The sequence below is a fragment of the Emys orbicularis genome, chromosome 2 (genome assembly GCF_028017835.1).
Source record: "Emys orbicularis isolate rEmyOrb1 chromosome 2, rEmyOrb1.hap1, whole genome shotgun sequence".
NCBI lineage: Eukaryota > Metazoa > Chordata > Testudines > Emydidae > Emys > Emys orbicularis.
The window spans coordinates 169,698,743-169,723,476 of NC_088684.1; the positions used below are offsets into that span (position 1 = coordinate 169,698,743).

The window sequence follows — 24,734 nt, forward strand, 5'->3', positions numbered from 1 at the left end:
AGCTGTCAGTGTGGCCAGATTGCAGCGCTTCCCCTACTGCACTCTACGAAGGCTGGTTTAACTCAAAGCGCTCTACATCTGCAAGTGTAGCCATGCCCAAAGAGTAGTAATAAATGATCGGTTTTCACAATGGAGAGAGGTAAACAGCAGGGTCCTCCAAGGATTTGTAGTGCAACCTGTGCTGTTCAACATATTCATTAATGATCTGGAAAAGGGAACGACCAGTGAGGTGGCAAAGTCTGCAGACAATCTAAATTATTCAAGATAGTTAAGTCCAAAGGGGACTGCAAAGAGTTACAGGGTGAACCGGGCAACAAAATGGCAGACAAAATTTAACACTGAGAAGTGCAAAGTAATGCACATTGGAAAAAATCCATACTATACATATATAATGACAGGTTCTAAATGAATTCTAAAAGTAGTCTAGGAGTCACCGTGGATAGTTCTCTGAAAACTTCAGCTCAGTGCACAGCTACGGTCAAAAAGACTAACAGAATGTTAGGAACCATTAGGAAAGGGACAGAAAGTAATATAGAAAATGTCATAATGCTACTACATAAATCTATGGTGGACCCATGCATTGAATGTATCCAGGATATAATTGAACTGGAAAAGGCTCAAAGAAGGGCAAAAAAGATCATCAAGGGTATGGAACGGTTTCGACAAGAGGAAAGGCAAGGGCTGTTCATCTTAGAAAAGAGACAAGTGGGTATATAATAGAGGTCTATAAAATCATGAATAGTGGTGGTGGTGGGGAAATTAATAGAGAAGTGTTATTTACCCACAACACAAAAACCAGAAGTCGTCCAAATAAATTATTAGGCAGAAGATTTAATACAAACAAGAGGAAGTAACTCATTGCCATGGGATATTGTGATGGCCAATATATATCAGGGTTCAAAAATAACTAGACCAGTTCATGGAGGAACCATCAATGGCTATTAGCCAAGATGTTCAGGGATGTCACCCAATGCTCGGGGCAACCCTAAACCTCTGACTGCCAGAATCTGGGAGTGGAAGACAGAAGTGGATCACTCCAACTGCCCTGTTCTGTACACTCCCCCATAAGCTCTGGTACTAGCACTGCCAGAAACCGGATAATAGGCTAGATGGACCACTGGTCTAATCAAGTATGACAGTTTTTATGTTCCTAATCAATTCCCCGACACCCTCACTTGCTCAAAAAATCTCAGTCCCAGGTGAACCTTCCTCTTATGTTCACTTCTTGGACTGAAGGTTCTATACCTTTTTCATATGAGATATATGGGTTTATGTGACAGTTGGTGTAAAGCTCCAGAGTTCTCCTTTTCTCTTCCCACTCCACACTATCCTTGTTACCCTCTGTCAGGAGCAGAGTTTTGGGAATGAAATCTCTAAAGCAATGGTTTTCAACCTGTGGTGCATGGGCAACTTTTTGGTGGTCTGCCAGTTTGTTACCTGAAAATTAATCTTACAAATCTTTGAGGCACTGTGACTGCTATTATATTATAAGAATCTGTACCCTCATTTTCTTTTATATCAAAGAACGCAAACATTAAAACTTGTAACAGGCCCTTAGCAGGACAGGTGACAACCTTTTTTCCTTGAATTGTTCAACACCCCAACTCAGTTTATTATAGAGCAAATGCCCTGCAAGAAGCTTGCAATTGTCCAGAACTGCTTACTAGAGAGCTTGGAAGAGTACCTTCACCATTTTCTCAATTTGAACCTTGACTACACTTAAAGGATTTCCTATGGAAAAATTAAGTGAAATGACATGATGAAGATGAAGGATCTATGACCCTTGTTCTTTCAAAGAGGAATTTAGTGAAAATTTTCCCTCGTAAGTTACTAATGATTAAAGAATTACAAATCCTTTTGTAAATGCTGAAAGTGGAATGTCTGTAGATCTAACTAATAAAGAAGAGGACTTACTAGAACTAATGTAAGACAATTCTTTGAAATAAATTATAAACATGATATTTTGCATTTCAAGCCTACTTTATGAATGGAGTATCCAGGACTGTCAAAATAGAACTATGAAATACTTAACATTTTTGACAATGTATCTGTGTGAAAAGGGGTGCATTCAAATCAAAATATAGGTGCATGCCAGCCATCAAGCCAGTTTTATTGCTCAACCTATCATCACTCACTCATAATATTTTGATGTTTGTTCTGATGAAATTCTCAAACATCCCACTAAAGACAAAACTTTGCAACTGACTGCACCAGACATCTTTCCTGTTATTAGTGTTGCTGGATATTATAATAAGAGTAATTAAAGTAGATGCTACTTTTAAGGAGGCATCCACCAGACACTTAGGTGTGAACTTCTGAAGAACAGGCAATCTATGCAAAGATGTGGAACAGAAAATGAAACAGATGGAAAGAGTAAGGATGTTAAATAAGCCCTTGTACACTGGTCTGAAAAGGCTTAAGTGATGCAACTTTATCAGTACCCTAAAGAGCTCTGGAACTACACAGAAGTACAGCTGAGGATTATGATTTGTGATGTGTAAGACAGTACATTAAGTGGTTATTATTAAGTGTTTGGGATAGTACACAATATTTTCATAAGTAGCTCAACATCATCAAGAAGCCTGACAAGTATACAAGCTTTTAAGTATACAAGCACTATATGTTTATCCCACAGAAGAACTGTAGTATCTTATCATCATTAAAGCTGGAGGGAGAGGGAGAGAAGGACAAGAAATGCCATTTTCTTGCTCCCGCAGGAAGCATGGGTGGAGGTCCTTTCTGTTGATTTTGAGGTCAATTTGTCCCATACATAAATCATTCTGTCCTTATTCCTATTCAGGCAGAATGTTGCACATTATTATATTGAAAAATAAATGCAGCGGGAGATAGCAAGTCCCAGAGCCCTTCAGACACTCAATAGCAGTAGAAACCGTAAAGACCCAATAGAGGATGTTGGTAGAAACATTCAAAACGCTGTTACAACACTTTAGACAAGTACTTCACTTTGGTTTGCCTCCATAGAGGCCAATGAAGAAGTCAGATGGAGCTCTGTAAACAGTCCAAACAGTTCTTTGAGAACTGGAAGTATACTACTTTCCTTCTGTTCATTTTAAAATAAGTTTAAGAGTTTGAGTTTTCTCCAGGACAGTGGTCATATCCAAATGCCTCATTCAAGTATCACAATGGCCCGGGAAACTCATAGCAATCATCTGGCAATGACAAGTTTGTTACTTTCACAGAATCATCAGGAGACATACACAAATTTTGACATCAGTAGAATCATGTACATCTCCCTCAGTATCCTACAGGCCATATTGATACTAAGAAGAAGAGATGATGCCTCTCAAACTAGGGGAGAAGATGGCGGAGGGATGGAGAGAGAACTTGCAGCCAGAATGGAAAGCAGAAGCAAATAGATGCAGGCATTTGAGGTGACCTTTTACAAAAGGCCATTTGCTCCCATGTGCAAAACTATATAGATCATTATCAAAGCCCAGTGGGGGGGTCCCATTGGAGACATTCCCTTCTATCCTGGAAGGAGAAGAGCTATCGTTATAGGTGGAGGAGTCTCTGACATAAGAACTACGTAGGGCAATATCAAGGTCTTTCCCACTTGGTAGCTAACCCAACTCAGATAGCTCTTGGATACTAGCCTCAGCACAGAAAACTCTCCTGTCTGAATCAATATGAAAATACATGTTAGTAATCTCTACTGGAGAGGACATAGCAGGAGTTGACCACTACTTGGATCTGGACTGGTCACTGGACATAGAGTTCATTGATGTAGTCTATGGGGCAACTGCTGATCCACTGAAGTACTTCAAAAGTGATGCTTCTTGGAACCTCTACTAACGTTGCAGACAAGCATTCTTCCAGATGGTGTTGAAAAGTCAACAGAGCCATGTCTCTTCCTTTTGCCTTAAGGGGAGGAAGAAGATTGTGATTTCTCTGTGATTCTATAGAGGAAAGCATCAGCCCTAACTAATCAAATGGGTCCATGACACAGAAACCTTGGGACTGCCACCAGTTCCTGTAGCCAAATGCCCTGAGGGTTCAGTCAACACTGAAGACTTTGGCACTCAAGATTATGTAAGTACTGAAGAAGCCATTACAGTCAAGATGACTCATCCTGAACCTAAGCCACATTAGACAAGGTTGACTTGAGAACTGATCTACAAGTTGATCTTCTGGACCTCTAGAGATACTCAGCTCTAAAGCAGGTGGATCCATAGATTGGGCCTTCAATGATTCCTCTAAAAAGGAAGGCCAGTAGACAATTATATCTTTATGAGCATGAGAAGATGCCACCACTGACTAAGCACTTAGCAAGGAAGTGATCCTCACCAAGACATAAGCAGAAGAAATATTGTCCAGACATTTTACTGCTATCCAAGGCATACCTGTTAAAGCCTTTTTTGTCCAAGCAACTCTCGTTCAAAAAACAACAATGAACTGGTTTTATTTAATAGGGCTCCTCCTGCAGGAGCAGCAGCTGTCCTTAAGAGTCACAAGCCCAAAAGTAAGTGGGTTTTTCTGAGGAAAACTGCATTTTCACCCTCTCATAACTATTTTCAGAAGTTATAAGGATCATTTTGGGGACATACTGCAATAAGCAGAACCTTACATTTCAAATTTGACAATAAAAATACCTACAGATACTGAAGACAATCTTTTGTGCACAGCATATGCTTTGCTAAGCTTCAGGAAAATTTGTTGAAAACTGACACCCAGGCAAAAATTGCCTTTCCATTTTAGCAGGAGCCTGGATGTGCTGTGCATGTATGTGCCATGTTAATTTTGGTGCCCAGAGCTATTCTAAATAAGTCCAAAATTCTAGACAAGCTCAGGAATAGTTTTGGGAAATGGATAATTCTCTTTATGTGCTGATCTTTGCCCAAAAATATTTTCTTGGCCTGATGGAATGAGAACAGGGCTGAACCGGGAAGCCTTGAACACTGCTCCCACCTCTTCAACAGAGTTCCTTTATTATTCCTTTACAGTTCACAAAACTTATTTAGCAAGGCTTTTCACCACTCCACTAAGCTGTATGCAAATAATACCACTTCCCTCTGAGTAACTAAGACATACAAGTTAAGTGACTCACCCAAAGTCATACAGAGAATCTGTTAACCTGGTATTTGAGCCAAGACTTCATATCTATTAGATTAGACCAGAGAGCACGTAAGTGAACTGCTTCAAATCTCTGGTTGAGATTTTGAAAGCTGGCTAGGGCAGTTAGAGGAAATCTTCCATTTAAATTAATGGAAGATTTGTTTCTGAGTGTTAATTAAATCTGTCAAATGTGATTAATGTTTACCCACTTTGTAAGTAACTTAAAATACTGATGACAAAGCACCCATTGCTTGCCCATTAGGGTGGTCCTCCATAATACTTCCACATCAATAAGCAGTTAAGCTATTTACAAAGTGCTACTCTTCACAGCCTCCAAAGGCTTACCTACTAGCACTAAACAGGATATTTTTCTAAAAACACTGTTCTGTTCTCCCACTAGCAGGGCCTGCTGTGAACTACTCATCTTCTCCACTCTTAACAAAGGGAAAAGGCACAGCAAGCAGGTATCAGAGTGGTAGCCGTGTTAGTCTGTATCAGTGAAAACAACGAGGAGTCCTTGTGGCACCTTAGAGACTAACAAATTTATTTGGGCATAAGCTTTCGTGGGCTAGAACCCACTTCATCAGATGCATGAAGTGGAAAATACAGGAGCAGGTATAAATACATGAAAAGATGGGAGTTCCTCCCACTTGGTAAGGCAACTCCCATCTTTTCATGTATTTATTCCTGCTCCTGTATTTTCCACTCCATGCATCTGATGGAGTGGGTTCTAGCCCACGAAAGCATATGCCCAAATAAATTTGTTAGTCTCTAAGATGCCACAAGGACTCCTCATTGTTTTAGCAGACAGGTACACAGTCTTGAGCATGTGTCACAGTAAAAACCTCCTAAGGGAAGTTTAGGGAGTGGGAAGAGATGTAGTGGCTGGAGAATAGAGACATACTGGTTTAGGGGCAGCTGCAGTGTGTTTAAAATGGAGAAAGGTGTAAAGGGGCCTGCAAAGTACAGAGAGGAGGAAGATAGTGCGGGTAAAGGTAGACAGGATAGCTTGAGGGAAAGATTTAGAACCCATTTAAAATACATAATCCATCATTTTGTGGGAGGGAACCCATTTATAGCATGGTAACTTCCCTGACAATTAACTGTGGTCTTGTAGTATAGATACCTTAAACTGTGCTAGAGCCTTTGAACTTTTGCAGGGTTGTAGCACAAGTGAAGAATATGGTTAAATCACAGTTCACAGCTGCCTATGCTTGTAAAACCGAACTAGAATCAGTTTTGGGGAATGTATAAAATTGGGATCCCAACCCTGTAATTTTAAAGTGCAGATAGTACTTTCAAAGAAGGGAGAGATAAACATCAATCGGTGGGAAAATTAAAAATAGAAGAAAATGTGAAGAGACGAAAGAAAGCAGAAAAAACAAGGAAGAAGCAAAGCTTATTGATTTGTATAAAATTAGATGTCAAAATGTTACAAATACACACACACCATATGATTGGTTTTTTAAAATCACATCAGGGGACTTCAGGGACCGTTACTCTGTTGCAGGAGGGTGCTTCAGAGACAGAGGCTAGTTCCTTTGTATGGAGACGAGGTAAACTTCATTTGATTTGGTTTGATTTCCACATTGTTGATTCTGGCTATAGGAATACTTATATACAATTTTTAAAGAGTTCATTTGCATATGTGAGAACGCAGACATCTGTGTTTGAACTTTTCAAGCATTTACACCTGTTCAAGTAGTTGATAATTGCTTCAAGTGTTAATTCTTGCAAAGTATGTATCCAGGTGTCAGCACTCAAATTTTGAACACAAAAAATGTGCCTGGATTAACTCCCCTTCAAGTATTACATCCTTGATACAAGTATGTGTGCCTGATAGTTACCTTAATACAGTATTCTAGCTACATACAAGTGGGAACTGACTAACACAGTCACAAAGACTGTGTTCTGGGGAACATCCTTGACAAAAGTGGAATTGAGCAAGGGGAAGGAGTCTTCCATGGGATTAGGCAACACAGTGAATACATGCAGCAGAGGAGAATCTGTACTTCCCAACCTCTTTTACAGGAGGCAAAGTAGAGAACAAAGTGGCACTGGAACGGGAAAGGATAAAGTAGATGCTTCTCCTCTCATTCCCTTCTCCAGGACTGTGAGTAACAGTGGGGAGAACTGTTAACCAAGCACAGGGATGCCACTTGTGCTGGGGAAAGATGACCCTCTCAGTGCAAGCTGAGACAAGTGGTTACCCAACATACCTTTCTGTGGGGCTGGGAAAGGCAATGAGACTGGGCAGTATGGCCGAATGCCCTCTCCCAAAAAAACAGGGAACCAGATGCAATATCAGGCAGCACTGGGAGGAGGTAACAGGTATCACAAGAAGATTGCAGAAGTAGATTTCCATCTGTCCTTTAACCCTTCTGCAGGGCCAAGGCAAACTCAAGCAGTACCAAGGAAGAACAACCTTACCCAAGAGTCTCTCTATAAAGCCAGGCAGAAAGAAGTGCTGAGAATCAAGCTCAGACTCTTCCATCCCCCACCATTCCCAGCCATCCAGACGAGCAGAATGGGGGAGTAAGGAAAAAAGAGATTTCCCACAACCCCTTGGCATCATCCACACCAGGCAGAAATGGAGGCAGACCTCTTCCAGAGTACCCCTGCAGGACTCCGGGAAGCAGAAGGAGGAGTCCCCCCATGGGACCTTAGGAGACACCTGGCAGGGGGATCCTCAAGAACAGTTGACAGGGCAAGGGAGAGAGATTTAACCCTCTGTGCTGGCATACATACGGTTTCACAGCTACATTGTCCCCACTTCAATTTTGTTTAATAAATACATCTTATTGTAAATATACTATGGCTTTCTTATAATCATCTCATGGAAAAGCATACATTTTATGGCAATTCTATGGAAAAATCAGTTTTCATTTTATTTTTTGTCTAGTTAGAAATATATACATGTATATATATGTATATGTATATATATATATATGTATAAATTCTACACACATTCATATGTCAAATTAAAGCAACAGCTTAGAAACATTTAGAACACATCCAGTATTTAGATAAAGTAATATTTGAACTTCCGTAAGACAGTTTGAGTATAAGCCACAGGAAAAATACATATCAGATACACTTCTATGTTAGCAATACCGTCAAACAAGTAATCATTAAAAACATACATCAATACTATCCTAAGCAAGCCCAATTATTTTTTTTATATATATACACATATATACACACACACACACACACACACATATACACACACACACAATATATATATTTTATATATTATATATAAATAAATAAAATAAGGACATAAAATATCCTGTTAAATGTAAATGTAAACAAGGTTGCTGACCAAATTAAGATAAATATATAGAAAGTAAGACATGTATTATAAGTTTAAGTCAAAAGAAACACTGGACTATTATGACAGGGAAATTATGTAAGAATTATAAGGTGCTATGTGTGTATTGCTGAGGCGGTACAAAAATTGTACAATATATATTACTTGAGAAATAAACATATGATTGTGTACCTACACTATCAGTGCATAAACATAATGGAACAGTGTTAAAGTTTGTGCATTTCATGAATCATGAGTCCTTAACTGTGCAACATTATTTGCCTTTGGAAATAGTGTTTCCCATTTAATCAGTATTATACCATTAAGACAGACTGAGCTCACTATCATGAACCTCTTTTTAGATTTCTATATTTTTACATTTGAAATAATGTCAGACAGAAAAATTATATACACATTTATGATGCTAGGTGTAATCTATTTTTTCCTCAATTTTTTTAAACAAGTAAATTCTCTTACAAAGCTTAAACTTCAAGTTATAGTCACTATTTCTTTTTGCCAAGTTCTTAAACCATAACAAAATGTGGTAAGTGCCATGTTAAAATCTGAGGTACGTAGACAGCTAAAGGAACTACAGTAAAGGCAGTATAGTGTTGCTATAGTACTTGCTTTCTGCCAATCATTGCAGTTTCTTACTTTTCTCAAATAATAAAATACATCAGAAAGAAAAGTTAACAATATATAAGAAGTTTTAAATACATCATTATGAAATATAACCTACATTTATCTGCAGGCAGGCAAATACTGATAACCTTCAATACTTCTTTTTGATACCAAAGTGAAATCAAGCATCTATTTCTAGTCTATAATCCAATATATTATCAGCATACTTACTCTGCCATTACACGTCTGACATTATTTGCATACAAAGATGGGTTTTTCTTTTCCTCTTCTGAAGGTATATAAACAGGGAGGAACTGTACATAGAAAACTAAATTATAGCCAAGTATTTAACATTTAAAAATATTTGTATTATAACATTACAGTGAAAAATAAAACAGAACTGCTACTTATATTTATAGGACTGCAACAATAATATCAAGTTGAAAGCAATCAAAAATAAAATTTAGAAAATTAAATCTTCACACCCTGAGCTAAGAAAAGCCACATCAAATGCTATAGATGACCATACAGCTATGACTCTGCTTATTTCTACCTTACAGACACAGATTAAGTGATGTTTGATTTCCTCTTCTGAGTTGGGGGCAGGAAGATATTAACTGTTTTCCCAAACTCAAGGATTCTCCATCTTCATTCTGCACACCATTTCATAAGAGAACATTTGTTTTATGGATCCTGCCCATACCTCTAATCTTTCAGTCCTCCATTATCTGGTTCCTGGTTTGATTGTTCCTGGCTGTGTGGATAACCAGGAAGAGCAGTGACCACACCAATTGTGGTAGTGATCCATACATTGTTTTGAGAACTTAGATGGTTCTAATTCATTAGGCATACTTACTGGTTTCATTATCTATTTTAGGATTATATACTGCTGCTTATCCTAACATCCAAACACCTTTCACATAAAACAGATTAGGAATAGTGAAGATCTTAGTGGACATCATGGAGTCTCTGGCTTTTCTCCCTTTTTGGGTACTGTGATCGAAAGCACCACGTATTCACATCTTACTCACGACTGTAAATCTTTGTACAAAAGATACTTTATGAAAACTAACTCGCTGGTCAATAATATCATGGTGAAATGTATGTAGAAACACATGTAAAGTTATGAATTCTCCTGGCTTGCCGTTCTTAGCATATGTTCAAAACCACGCAGCCTTGCCCAGGCAGAAGTTTTCTGAACGAAGAAATGTGTGTTGACCTCCATTTATATATACTGTATATACTCGTTCATTACCCCGTTCGGTCTATAAGCCGACCCCCCAAAATGGATAGGTAAAAATAGCAAAAACTGTATGACCCTTTCATAAGCCGACCCTATATTTCAGGGGTTGGAAAACTTTGGCTCCCGGCCCGTCAGGGTAAGACGTTGGTGGGTCGGGACATTTTGTTTACTTGAAGCATCTGCAGGCATGGAGCCCCTCAGCTCCCTGTGGCCGCGGTTCGCCGTTCTCAGCCAATGGGAGCTGCGGGAAGTGGCGTGCCAGGTAAACAAAACGACAATGTATTAGATATTCAATTCAATGATTCCACAGAGTTTAAAATCATCAAATTTTGGTGTAGACCCATTTATAAGCTGACCCCCGCGCTTTGATGCGTCACTTTTTTACCAAAAATATTCGGCTTATGAACGAGTATATATGGTAAGTAGTAAAGACGGTCTGTGAGACAGCAGGCAGAGGAAATGGCATTTGCATTTCACCAAACGCAAGTGAGAAGAAAGAGCATGGGAGCTTCCTTCACCACCAGACTCCATGTCACCTTCTTTACTGTTTGAATAAACTTTCCTTTGAGGGGTAACCCTCAGAAGAATCCACTTACAAGATTAACTGGACTATACGAGAAAGTGACAGAAAACCCCAAACTCGCTCTCTCTCTTTCATCTAAGACAACAAAGGAACCAGCCCTTTGATTTTGGGGGGAGATCCTGACCTGAGAATTTGGTCAGCCATGTTGCTGGAAACATATGGTAAGGATTTTACCTTTAACCATATTTAGATTATTAAGTTTTAGCTATGAAAAAACATTTCATCTTTATTTTTCTTGTACCCCATTTCTGACTTTAATACCTGATACTGGAATTCACTTAGAATCCTATCTTCTTTTGTTAATAAATTAACATTTTTTAATCCAAACCAATCCAGTGCTGTGTTTAAACTGAACTGTTTGGGAATTCCAATTAAAGTGGCAAACTGTTGAAGGGCAACTGACCTTTAATAACTGAACTATCCAGGAGTGGCCTGGATAGTGCAGAACACACATTGTTGGGAAAATTTGGCACTGGGAGTGTGTTGGGGTCAACCGGCAAGTAGTAACCAAGGCTGGTGGAAGCCAGAGTGTGACTGGTGTGTTGCTGACAGGCTGCTGGGGTCAGAGCTGCTGGACCAGGGCGGTAGCTATACATAGTCAGCGTGTGACCTGCATGCTAATAGGTTTTCTGTGAGTGGCTCAGGTTGGGAGCTACAACATCAAAGCATTGTGAGGCACCCAAGGTTGCAGGGCAGGTGGTGACAACCCCTCACTTATCTGGATGCGACAGGTGTCTAATACTGAAAATTTAACAGCATGACAAAAGAGTATTAAAGCGCCTCATGGGAAAATGACTTGCTTGTCAGAGGTATACAATTTATGAATGAAGTACCTTGTAACGCTTGTGCTCTGAGGGTATATCATCGGATTTCATTCTTGAGCTACTGGTGCAGTAAACCATAAATTTTCCTCACACAAAGTTTTTTGGGGATCTCTGTGGTACTGGTAGCTGTAACCTACAGTTTTCTTACTATTCATTAGTACCTCTTCTACTGCTAAAATCTTCTAAATCAATTCCTTTATCAGTGGAAAGCAATGGCTCCTAAATTTCAGTCAATTCAAACATACCAAAAAATCCAGATGTATGAATAACATTTCAACTTTTAAATACAGTGGGAGGCCAGTGATATGCTGGGTCAAATTCTCAAATCCAATGAGGCTTCTGACATAATGTGTTATTAAAGCTGACTTAAACCAGCAAAGGGACACATTGAGAAATTTATGACAAGCAGAGTTAAGGACAATAAGGAGGTTGTATTTATTTATTTTAAAGTATATCAAAAACAAAAAGGAATCTTAACAAGGGTGTTGGTCCATTCCTAGACAGACATGGTAGAATTGTCAATCATAATGCAGAAAAGTCAGAAGTGTTCAATAAATATTTCTGTTCTGTAATTGTGACAGAAGCAGATGTATACAGCATATGAAGAAATACTTTTCATTCTAACAGTAATTCAGTCTGACATTAAACAGCAGCCACTAATAAGTTAGACACTTAAATCAGCAGGTCCAGCTAACTTGCACCCTAGAACTTTAGAAGAGTTGGCTGAGGAGCACTTTGGATCATTAATGTTGATGTTCAGTAACTATTGGAACACTGGAAAAATTCCAGGGGACTGAAAGAAAGCTAATAATGTGCCAATATTAAAAACGGGTAAGCAGGAAGATCTGGATAACTATAGGCCTGTCAGTCTGCTATTAATCCTAGGCCAGCAGTTCTCAAACTGTGGGTCGTGACCCCGTTTTAATGGGGTCACCAGGGCTGGCATTGGACTTGCTGGGGCCAAAGCCCAAGCCCCGTCACCCAGGGCTGAAGCTGAAGCCCACCACCCCGGGCTAAAGCCTGAGCTCTATCACCTGAGGCTGAAGCTCTTGGGGCAGTGGGGCTTGAGCTTTGGCCACCTCCTCCCAGGGCGGCAAGGCTCGGGCAGGCTCAGGCTTCAGTCCCCCGTCCTGGGGTCGTGTAGCAACGTTTGTTGTCAGAAGGGGGTCACAGTGCAATTAAATTTGAGAACCCCTGTCCTAGGCAAAACAACAGAGCAGGTGATATGAGATTCAATTAATAAAGAATTAAAGGAGGAGAATATAATTAAATGCTAATCACTGAGTTTATAGAAACTAGATCTTTTCCAACTAACTTGGTATCTTTTTACAAGATGATAGGTTTGATTATAAAAGGTAATAATATTGATGTCATATATTTAGACTTCTATAATGCATTTGACTCGGAACTATAAGACATCTTGATGAAGAAACTAGAATACAAAATCAACATGGCACATATAAAATGGGTTAAAAGCCAGCTAACTGACAAGTCTCTAAATGTTACTGTAAATGAGGAATCACAGGACCCCACAGCAATCGGTTCTTGGCTCTACACTAATGTTTTTATCAATGACCTGGAAGAAAACAAAATCATCACTGATAAAGTTTGTAGATGACACAAAGATTGGTGGACTGGCAAATAATGAAGAGGACAGGTCACTGATATAGAGTGACCTGGACCACGTGGTAAACAGGACACAGGCAAACAAGGTGTTTCAATATGGCCAAATGTAATGTCATACATCTAGGAACAAAGAATTTAGGCCATAGTTACAAGAGGGTAGAGACTATCCTGGGAAGCAACAACTCTGAAAAGTCATAGTCAGGGGTCATAGTAGATAATCAGCTGAACATGAACTCACAGTGCAATGCTTTGGCCAAAAGGGCTAATACGACCTTTGGGTTTACAAATGGGAATACTGAGTAATGGTTGAAAGGTTATTTTATATCTGTATTTGGCAATGGAGTGACTGTTACTCAAATACTGTCTAGTTCTGGTGTCAACAGTTCAAGAAGGATTTTGAAAAATTGGAAAGGGTTCAGAGAAAAGCTGAAGAATGATTAAAAGATTGGAAAACATGCCTTAGAGTGATAGACTCAAGGAGCTCAATCTATTTAGCTTATCAAAGAGAAGGTTAAATGGGTGAGTTGATCACAATCTATATGTTCCTTCTTGAGGAACAAATATTTGATAACAGAAGGCTCTTCAATATAGCAGACAAAGATATAACGAGAACCAATGGATGGAAGCTGAAGCCAGGAAAATTCAGACGAGAAATAAGGCTCACCTTTTTAAAAAAAAAAACACCAGGGAAGGCAATTAATCAGTGGAACAGCTTTGTAAGCTCCAGTTTTCCACTGCTGGCAATTTTAAAATGAAGATTAGATGGTTTTGCAAAAGAAATACTCTAGTTCAACTACAGCTATCGGACTTAAAGCAGAAATTAATACAACCATGTCCTATGGCCTGAGTTACAGAAAAGGGCAGACTAGACAATCACAATATGAATAAACAGGCCAGTATGAGGATGATCCTTTGGTAGCCCAGAGCTGATCTAGGGGGTTTTAATCTACAACCCCCTTATCCCTTCTGCCAGTGTAGCAAGGGAAGCGAGTGGTCAGACTGCTACCTCAGTCCTCCACTGTTTTCTGCCCCACATGGACATTGCAGCTCAGCATGATGAAAGTAGCCCAAGAGCCCTCAAACACATTGCAAGTTGTTCAGAACATATAAAAATTAACTGAAAATATCCTTTGCACTACCATCCCTCCTGGCTTGTGTTCTGTGCAGTTTAGCTGTAATGGAGAATCTGGCCTAGTATCTTTAGATAACAAGAATTACAACATCTTTACTTCCTCTAAAAGATATAAAAGAGGCTGCAAGATAGCTTGCCCAAACTAGGCATCAGATATGGAGGCCAAGGTGATGGAAAATGCTGCATAAAAGCATATGAATCTCCCAAAAACTGAAGCGAACAGACATGAGTATCTATGGGCATCACAGCTTTCACCATTGTATTGCCTGCATCAATGGGCATCCAACATCTTGGGCCAGGCCAGGCCTAGCCTATACCTGCTAAAGCAACTTTTTTGAACACTACCTTTTGCTGAAGACATTCCACATTACTAAATTATTTAGCTAAATAGGTCTGGTAGTCTGCAACAGAGTACTGACACTCTTTACTAGCAAGACCTTTCACTATGAGTGTCTCAGTAACCAATATTAGAGTTTGTGGGTGCTATGTACAGTAACTCCTCGCTTAACGTTGTCGTTATGTTATTCAAAAATGTTACTTTAAGCGAAACCATGTTAAGCAAACCCAATTTCCACATAAGAATTAATGTAAATGGGGGGGGGGGGGGTTAGGTTCCAGGGAAATTTTTTTCGCCAGACAAAAGACACTCTCTCTCTCTCTCTCTCTCTCTCTCTAGAGTCTTTTGTCTGGCGAAAAAAAAAAATATATATATATATATACACACACACACAGAGTATAAGTTTTAAACAAACAATTTAATACTGTACACAGCAATGATGATTGTGAAGCTTGGTTGAGGAGGTGGAGTCAGAGGGTGGGATATTTCCCAGGGAATGCCTTGCTGCTAAATGATGAACAAACACTCGGCTGAGCCCTCAAGAGTTAACACATAGTTGTTAATGTAGCCTCACACTCTACAAGAAAGCAAGAATTGAGGGTGGAGACACAATAGACGCATGGCAGTGGCTGCAAACATTCCCTGCGGAAACTGAACATGATGATGAACCCACACTATCCCAGTGGAGCGCACCACTCCCTCAACTTTCCAAAGTACCAGGGGGTGCAGGTGAAAGAGAGAGAGAGATACATCGTGTGTGTGTATGTGTCTGTGAGTGACTGAGTGAGAGACACGCATTGCCCCTTTAAGTACGTTGACCCCACCCTAAGTACACTGCCTTTTTAAGTAGATCAGCAAGTTGAGACAGCAGCTGCTGAAAGCAAGCTCCCTCCATCCTGAACCCTGTCAGAGATGGGTACAGGAGCAGGGGGCAGGAGCGGGAGGAGGGGGACATCCTGACATCAGCACCCCTATTCCCCCACACCTCCTGCACAGCAAACAGGAGGCTCCCAGGAGCAGGTCCAAGCAGAGGGGCAGGAGCAGCACACGGCAGTGAGGGGACGGACACCTGAACTGCCTGGCAATTGATAGCCTGCTGGGTGGTTGCTGCACAGGGAACTTAGGGGAGCTGATGGAGGGCTGCCAGTCCACCCTGGTTCCAAGCCCCCACCAGCTAGCTCCAACAGACTGCTCTTCCTGCAAGCAGTGGACAAGGCAGGCAGCTGCCAAACAACGTTATAAGGGAGCACTGCGCATCTTTAAACAAGCATCAGGGGGTAGCCGTGTTAGTCTGTATCTACAAAAACAACAAGGAGTCTGGTGGCACCTTAGAAACTAACAGATTTATTTGGGCATAAGCTTTCGTGGGTAAAAACCTCACTTCTTCAGATGCATGGAGTGACAGTTACAGAGGCAGGCATTATATACTGACACATGGAGAGCAGGGAGTTACTTCGCAAGTGGAGAACCACTACAGCTACAGTACAGGAACAAATCTACATGGACACACCCCCAGAACCCCGACCAGGGATATTCTATCTGCTACCCAAGATCCATAAACCCGGAAACCCTGGACGCCCCATCATCTCAGGCATTGGCACTCTTACAGCAGGATTATCTGGCTATTTGGACTCTCTCACCTCAGACCCTACGCTACCAGCACTCCCAGCTATCTTCGAGACACCACTGACTTCCTGAGGAAACTACAATGCATTGGTGTTCTTCCTGAAAACACCATCCTGGCCACCATGGATGTAGAAGCACTTTACACCAATATTCCACATGAGGATGGACTACAAGCTGTCAGGAACAGTATCCCTGATGAGGCCACAGCACGCCTGGTGACTGAGCTTTGTGACTTTGTCCTCACCCACAACCACTTCAGATTTGGGGACAACTTATACCTTCAAGTCAGTGGCACTGCTATGGGTACCCGCATGGCCCCACAGTATGCCAACATTTTTATGGCTGACTTAAAACAACGCTTCCTCAGCTCTCGTCCCCTAGTACCCCTCCTCTACTTGCGCTACATTGATGACATCTTCATCATATGAACCCACGGAAAGGAGGCCCTTGAAGAATTCCACCTGGACTTCAACAATTTCCACCCCACCATCAACCTCAGCCTGGACCAGTCCACACAAGAGATCCACTTCCTGGACACTACAGTGCAAATAAGTGATGGTCACATAAACACCACCCTATACCGGAAACCTACTGACCGCTTGTGACGGGTTGGATCACAGAAACCCCCTTGGGAGCTGCCACCCGATGTGCAAAGACTACCCCTGCTCCTGTTTTCCCTGCCAACTCAGGACTCCAGCACCCTGTCATGCTGAGCCAGACACTCCCGTCTGCCCCAACACAGACCCAGGGTCTGAATCACTTGTCCCAAAGCTGCAAGTTTACCTGAAAACAGCTCACAGAAGTGTGCTTGTCTTTAGCACTCAGATGCCCAATTCCCAATGGGGTCTAAACCCAAATAAATCCGTTTTACCCTGCATAAAGCTTATGCAGGGCAAACTCATAAATTGTTCGCCCTCTATAACACTGATAGAGAGATATGCACAGTTGTTTGCTCCCCCAGGTATTAATACATACTCTGAGTAAATTACTAAATAAAAAGTGATTTTATTAAATACAGAAAATAGGATTTAAGTGGTTCCAAGTAGTAACAGACCGAACAAAGTAAGTCACCAAGCAAAATAAAATAAAATGCGCAAATCTATGTCTAATCAAACTAAATACAGATAATCTCACCCTCAGAGATGCTTCAGTAAGTTTTTCTCAGACTGGACACCTTCCAGGCCTGGGCACAATTCTTTCCCCTGGTACAGCTCTTGTTCCAGCTCAGGTGATAGCTAGGGGATTCTTCATGATGGCTCCTCCCTCCCTTTGTTCTGTTCCACCCCTTTATATATCTTTTGCATAAGGCGGGAACCCTTTGTCCCTCTGGGTTTCCACCCCCCCTCACTGGAAAAGCACCAGGTTAAAGATGGATTCCAGTTCAGGTGACATGATCACATGTCACTGCAAGACTTCATTGCCCACTTGCCAGCACACACATATACAGGAAGACTAACAGGTAAACACAACCATCTGCAGACAATGGTCCTGGTTAATGGGAGTCATCAAGATTCCAAACCATCATTAATGGCCCACACTTTACATAATTACAATAGGCCCTCAGAGTTACATTTTATATTTCTAGTTTTAGATACAAGAGTGGTACATTTATACAAATCAGATGATCATACTCAGTAGATTATAAGCTTTGTAATGATACCTTACATGAGACCTTTTGCATGAAGCATATCCCAGTTACGTTATATTCACTTATTACCATATTTTCTCTAAAACTATCCCAGTTACATTATATTGACTTATTATCAAGTTTTTATAAAACCATATAGACTGCACGTCACACCGCTATACGTACCTACATGGCTCCAGCTTCCATCCAAGACACATCACACGATCCATTGTCTACAGCCAAGCCCTAAGATACAACCGAATTTGCTCCAACCCCTCAGACAGACAAACACCTACAAGATCTTTATCAAGCATTCGTAAAACTACAATACCCACCTGGGGAAGTGAGGAAACAGATTGACAGAGCAAGACGGGTACCCAGAAATCACCTACTACAGGACAGGCCCAACAAGGACAATAACAGAACACCACTGGCCATCACATACAGCCCCCAGCTAAAACCTCTCCAGCGCATTATCCACGATCTACAACCTATCCTGGAAAATGATCCCTCACTCTCACAGACCTTGGGAGGCAGGCCAGTCCTCGCTTACAGACAACCCCCCAACCTGAAGCAAATACTCACCAGCAACTACACACCACAGAAACACCAACCCAGGAACCAATCCCTGTAGCAAACCTCGTTGCCTACTCTGTCCCCATATCTACTCTGGCGACACCATCAGAGGACCCAACCACATCAGCCACACCATCAAGGGCTCATTCACCTGCACATCCACTAATGTTATATATGCCATCATGTGCCAGCAATGCCCCTCTGCCATGTACATTGGCCAAACCGGACAGTCCCTCCGCAAAAGAATAAATGGACACAAATCGGACATCAGGAATGGTAACATACATAAGCCAGTAAGCGAACACTTCAATCTCCCTGGTCATTCTATTACAGATTTCAAAGTCACTATCATTGAACAAAAAAACTTCAGAAACAGACTTCAAAGAGAAACAGCAGAACTAAAATTCATTTGCAAATTTAACACCATTAATCTAGGATTGAATAAGGACTGGGAGTGGCTGGCTCATTACAGAAGCAGCTTTTCCTCTCCTGGAATTGACACCTCCTCATCCATTATTGGGAGTGGACTACATCCACCCTGATTGAATTGGCCCTGTCAACACTGGTTCTCCACTTGCGAAGTAACTCCCTGCTCTCCATGTGTCAGTATATAATGCCTGCATCTGTAACTTTCACTCTATGCATCTGAAGAAGTGAGGTTTTTACCCACGAAAGCTTATGCTCAAATAAATCTGTTAGTCTCTAAGGTGCCACCAGACTCCTTGTTGTTTTTAAACAAGCATGTTCTCTAACAGATCAGCAACATAACAGTGAAACAACATTGACCGGGACGACATTAAGTGAGGAGTTACTTTAATAAGTTTGGCCAATTTATCTTCTAACCAAAGCTATCTGAAGCACCAAACTCTCCCATGGGCTTTGTGCAAAATCCCATGCATTTTGAAAAGTACTCAGAATGGCCTACCTCTGCTTCTATTGAAGTCCATGGTAAAACTCAGATTGATTTCAATGGGAAAAGAGTTAAACCAAAGCTAAACTCTTGAAAATACACTCAATTTTTTGAACTGTTGAATACACTGGGAGAGTAGAGTAGTTTGAACAGATTATGTTTTCTTAAACCCCATTTAAAATAGAGTTCAAGGAGACAATTTGTTTTGGAAGTCTATCAAGTGATTTCTACTTCCTGGATAGGTATCAAATGGAAGCTGGCAATCTTAGCCAGCCAAAGAGGAAACTGGGACAACACTGGATATTCCAGGGGCAAGTTAAAATGTGTGTGAGCTACCAGTAATTTAGAACAGTGGTTCTCAAAGCCGGTCCGCCGCTTGTTCAGGGAAAGCCCCTGGTGGGCCGCGCCGGTTTGTTTACCTGCCGCATCCACAGGTTCGGCCGATCCCGGCTCCCACTGGCCGCGGTTCGCCACTCCAGGGCAATAGGGGCTGCGGGAAATGGCGAGGGCCGAGGGATGTGTTGGCCACCGCTTCCCGCAGCCCCCATTGGCCGAACCTGCGGAAGCGGTAGGTAAAGCAACCGGCCCGGCAGGGGCTTTCCGTGAACAAGCGGCGGACCGGCTTTGAGAACCACTGATTTAGAGCACTGTTTCCCAACAACAGGTCCATGGACCAGTGCTGGTTCCTGAGATCTCCCTGACACCATTTAGGAAGGCAGCAAGCCAGTCCACAGTATCAGAAAGGTTGAGAAACACTGATTTAAAGAACCAAGGTACCTTTGACAACTAAGAGTTCCTTGCTGTCTTACACTGGAAGCACAATATCCTTGAGTAGACACCCAGTGCATGATGTCTGTAAAGAACTTTAAAATGTATTTGGAATGGATTCTATTTAATTTGTTCAAAATGTACAAAAATGTAGATTTTACTAAAAGCCCTTTAACATAGAAATATAACTTGTGAAATATATTTTATATAAAAGTTACTTTATCTCAATTAGTAGCAGAATTTTTTTCATTTTATTTCAAAGGCCCAGTTGTGAAAGAGATGGTTGTTTGGGTCTCAATTTTTCTTTTTCTTTCTTTCTTTTTAACGCTACCTGATTAAATATTGTTATTCCACTTTGAAATCTGGAAACCTTCTCAATCTGTTAAAGTTAAGTGCACCAATATAAAAATAGTTAATCCTTCTTTGGGACTGGGAGTGTGACCTTCTCTCTGTTCAGAACCCCATAAAGTCACATTTTTCTCAGTTACAACTGTATAAATCTAAATTAATTCCACTGACTTAAAAAAAAAAAAAAAAAAAGGAAAAAAAAAAAAAGAACAGGAGTACTTGTGGCACCTTAGAGACTAACAAATTTACTTGAGCATAAGCATCTGATGAAGTGGGCTGTAGCCCACTAAAGCTTATGCTCAGATAAATTTGTTAGTCTCTAAGGTGCCACAAGTACTCCTGTTCTTTTTGCGGATACAGACTAACACGGCTGCTATTCTGAAAACTGACTTAAAAGTAGTTATCCCTGCATCACTTTATGTAACATATAAAGCTCAAGATAATAAAGTGAGCATGGGTTGAGAGAAGGTTCCTGCACGCCAAGAGTCTGATTCTGCTGCCCTTAATTTCTCCGAGAAGCAATTTACTGTGTAAACAGTAATATTGATTTTCCATTCAATTTACCATAAACATACATTTGGACAAAGGACAACATAAGATACCCTTTGTCATTCTTGCATAGTAACAGTACCAGTCCCTTTATAGCCTTTATAGATGTTGTAAAGTGAAAGTAATTGAGGTAGTGTTCCTATGCACATTATGGAGGTGTACAGGAGAGAGCTCCACTCTAATGTACCTTAAGGAATAAAATGTCATCCCCTGCCACATAACTTTTAAGCTCACCTCTCTATGAAGTGCACAAGAATGCCACAGGACAAAGATTCAGTGCTTTCTAGTTAAATAGTTCCAGACTTGTTTGCCAATTTTTGTAAGCCAGCAGAGTTCTGAAGCCCTGGAGGGGAACTACTTTTTATCTTTTCACAAAAAATCTGGGAAATTAATTTAATTATGCTGAGAACATTAAAGAACACATGGTTAAGCACTGAAAAAAAATCAGGAAACGCAGAAGTTAACTGCATGCAAATACTCCAGTAAGATATTGTACAAGTGTTTCTACAGTCTGAGACAAATTTGTTTAGCAACGTGTACTGTGTGCTACCCTATTTATGCCATACATTGTTTTTAAAAATAACTTATACTTAACCAGTGATACATTGTGTAACAGAGCAATAGTAAGTGTTAACTGCAAACTAACTGCCCCATCTCCTCTACAAAATTATTAGATTAGATGATCACAATGGTGCCTTCAGGCCTTAATCTATGAATCTACTGCACCTAAAGAAGGTGTTATGAGAGAAACAGCTGCTAAGTTATTAAAATATGTACCTGAGAGAAGAAAATATAAAAAACAAAACAAAACAAAAAACCTATCAAAGATACCCTGGACAATTATGACAATCAAAATAGTATAAGCATTCAAGAATGAAATACAGTACAAAGTGCTACAAAATACATAAGCAATGCTATAGAAAAATGTATATTAAACTGTATCTTGAGAAAAATAGTATGTTATCATGTAATAGAAGAATATTGTAGTAAAAATGCACAAGAGAACAAAGTTAAGGTTGTACATGAAACCTTAACTTCTACATTTCCTGACTCTTGTGTGCTTAACTGTGCAACTTTAACATTTGTGGCATGAAGTAAGAGTTTGTTTGGATGAGAAGAAATTGTATGCAGTTACTTTTACTCCTGAAGAAAATCCTTAGTTGCACATCAATACTAACATCTAAAATAAAATATACATAGTTATTAGTATGTTAAGTGGAATGACAATAAGCCCTTTAGAAAGCAGTCTTATGCATAAGAGACAGAACTACATGGTGATTAAGAGGTTAATCTTGTAAGTGGAGAGGAAGGCTAGTTCTGCTGAAACTTTGGTGAGTCAAGCTTTCAAACAACAGAACTATTTATCCAAAATGTGAGTCGTATTCAGTCTGCATGCAATGCAGTGTTAACATTTTAAGTCTGATTATACATTTTAATTACACTGTTTTGCTGCAGAAATAATAGTGTATCATGTATACACGGTCTACAAGAAATGAAGTTTAGAATTGCCTAAAATAGAAAGCATTACTGCTTTTATACTAACCTCAATTTCCACAAAATTGTGAAACTGACACAAGGTAAGCCACAGAATTTCCAGCCTTAAAAAATAAAAAAGACAAGTTTTGAATATAGCAAATAAGCAATACACAGAATGCCGAACTCTTCACCTAACATTATGTTTTTCAGGTAAGATGCATCTTTAAAAAATAAAACTACTTTTGGATTGCACCTTTATGTGTTTTTACTGGTTTCTGTGACCATCTAAGAATGTTTATTCCAAAATTGCATATTAAAAGCCAGGCAACAAAGTGGGAAATCTGAAGCTGTAGAAAAAGTGACATTCATTATGTAACAAGTCCACATTTACATACTTTTAACAAAGTAGCAAATTTGCTTTAAAAAAGCATCATGGTCAACACCTATGTCATTTAAATAAAAAAGTCAGAAGTTGCTGAGACTTTTTGTTTTGACTTGTGGAACAAACTATTATCCACCTTTATTTTGAAGTTAGGTGTAAAAGCAGAAGACCTGTTTTATTAGTCTAGCCTTGGAAAATAACAGAACCAGTTCAGTTTCAGACGGCACTGAGAAACTACTCTTCAGGCAGCCAATGATTTAGTAGGGTTCTAAAATATTTTGTCTTCCACTATAGCTACAGAAGTCCCATAGGCACTAATTCACCAAGGAACTGAAGCATATGAGGAACAGCCTGGTGAATCTGAGTTACCTCCAGTCAGTAACAGAGTTGTATATGTTTTGTGTTGTCAGGAGTTTTCAATGTACTTCACAGACTGCCTGGATTCAGAATGGATTGTTTGCCTTTAGGAAACGGACCCTTTTCTGGTGGGGGACAGACAAATGTAGAGTCTTCTTTGCTTGACATTTGGCAAGTACCATGTTGAGTGAACAGAGCTGTATGGAGGAAACTTTCAGAAGTATCGAGTGTGGCAGCCCACTTAGAGATATTTTCCCAGAAAACATCTTACACCTTAGTCCACACTGGTTTCTGATTCAGTTTGAGGTGCTGGTTTAAACCTACAAAGCTTTAAATGATTAGAGTTCTGGCTGCCTGAAAAACAGCCTCTTGATGCTATATTACAGCAGGTAAGATCAATTAAGGCACTAAGCTAATAGCTCAGATACAGGAGGAGGCTAATGGAAGGGCATTTTCCATAGAATTCACTTTTCCTCTTGGTCTACAACAGGGGTCGGCAACCATTCAGAAGTGGTGTGCCGAGTCTTCATTTATTCACTTTAATTTAAGGTTTCGCGTGCCGGTAATACATTTTAATGTTTTTTAGAAGGTCTCTCTCTATAAGTCTATATATTATATAACTAAACTAGTGTTGTATTGTAAAATAAACAAGGTTTTCAAAATGTTTAAGAAGCTTTATTTAAAATTAAATTAAAATGCTGATCTTACGCCACCAGCCCACTGCTGGTCTGGGGTTCTGTTCACCTAGGCCGGCAGCGGGCTGAGTGGGGCCTGCGGCTGGAACCCCAGCTGGCAAGGGTCCGGCAGCCAGAACCCCAGACCGGCAGCGGGCTGTGCAAGGCCGGCGGTCGGGACCCCAGACCGGCAGTGGGCTAAGTGGCTCAGCCCACTGCCACTCAGGGGTTCCATCCACCGGCTCCTGCCAGCCGGGATCCCGGCTGCCAGACCCGCTCAGCCCGTTGACGGTCTGGGGTCCCGGCCCTGCCCACATACAGTGGGTACCTACCTTCTCCCTGGTTCTGGCCCATTCTCTTCCTCTCTCTGCACTGAGCTGAGGGTGGGAGTACACTGAGCACAGGGCTGGGGGTGAAGGGTCTGGCCAGGAGCTAGAATTAGGGAGGGGGCTCAGGGTTGGGGAAGGAGGTTTGGGTGTGGGGCACTTACCTGGGCAGCTCCCATTTGGTGCGAGGGGTGCAGGTGGGAATGTGGGGGGGGTGTGTGCGCGCGCGCAGGAGCTCCCATTTGGTGCTCAGGGTGGGGATGTGGGGGGTGCAAGAGTCAGGATGTGGGGGGGTGCATGGGATGTGGGGGGGCTGGGGATGTGGGGCAGTGCAAGAGTCAGGGCTGAGGTCGTGGGGTGTGT

The 24,734-nt window shown here is 40.9% G+C and overlaps 1 protein-coding gene across 1 annotated transcript in view; it reads right to left on the bottom strand.

Moving 5' to 3' along the window:
• The window catches only part of LPCAT1 (lysophosphatidylcholine acyltransferase 1), a 162,412-nt gene that overhangs the window by 84,001 nt on the left and 53,677 nt on the right, over window positions 1–24,734 (bottom strand). The window contains exons 8-9 of the mRNA XM_065398971.1: window positions 22,700–22,754; window positions 9,239–9,321 (exon numbers count right to left, since the gene is read on the bottom strand). Coding sequence (XP_065255043.1) covers window positions 9,239–9,321; window positions 22,700–22,754 — 138 coding nt within the window. The remainder of the gene's footprint in view (window positions 1–9,238; window positions 9,322–22,699; window positions 22,755–24,734) is intronic.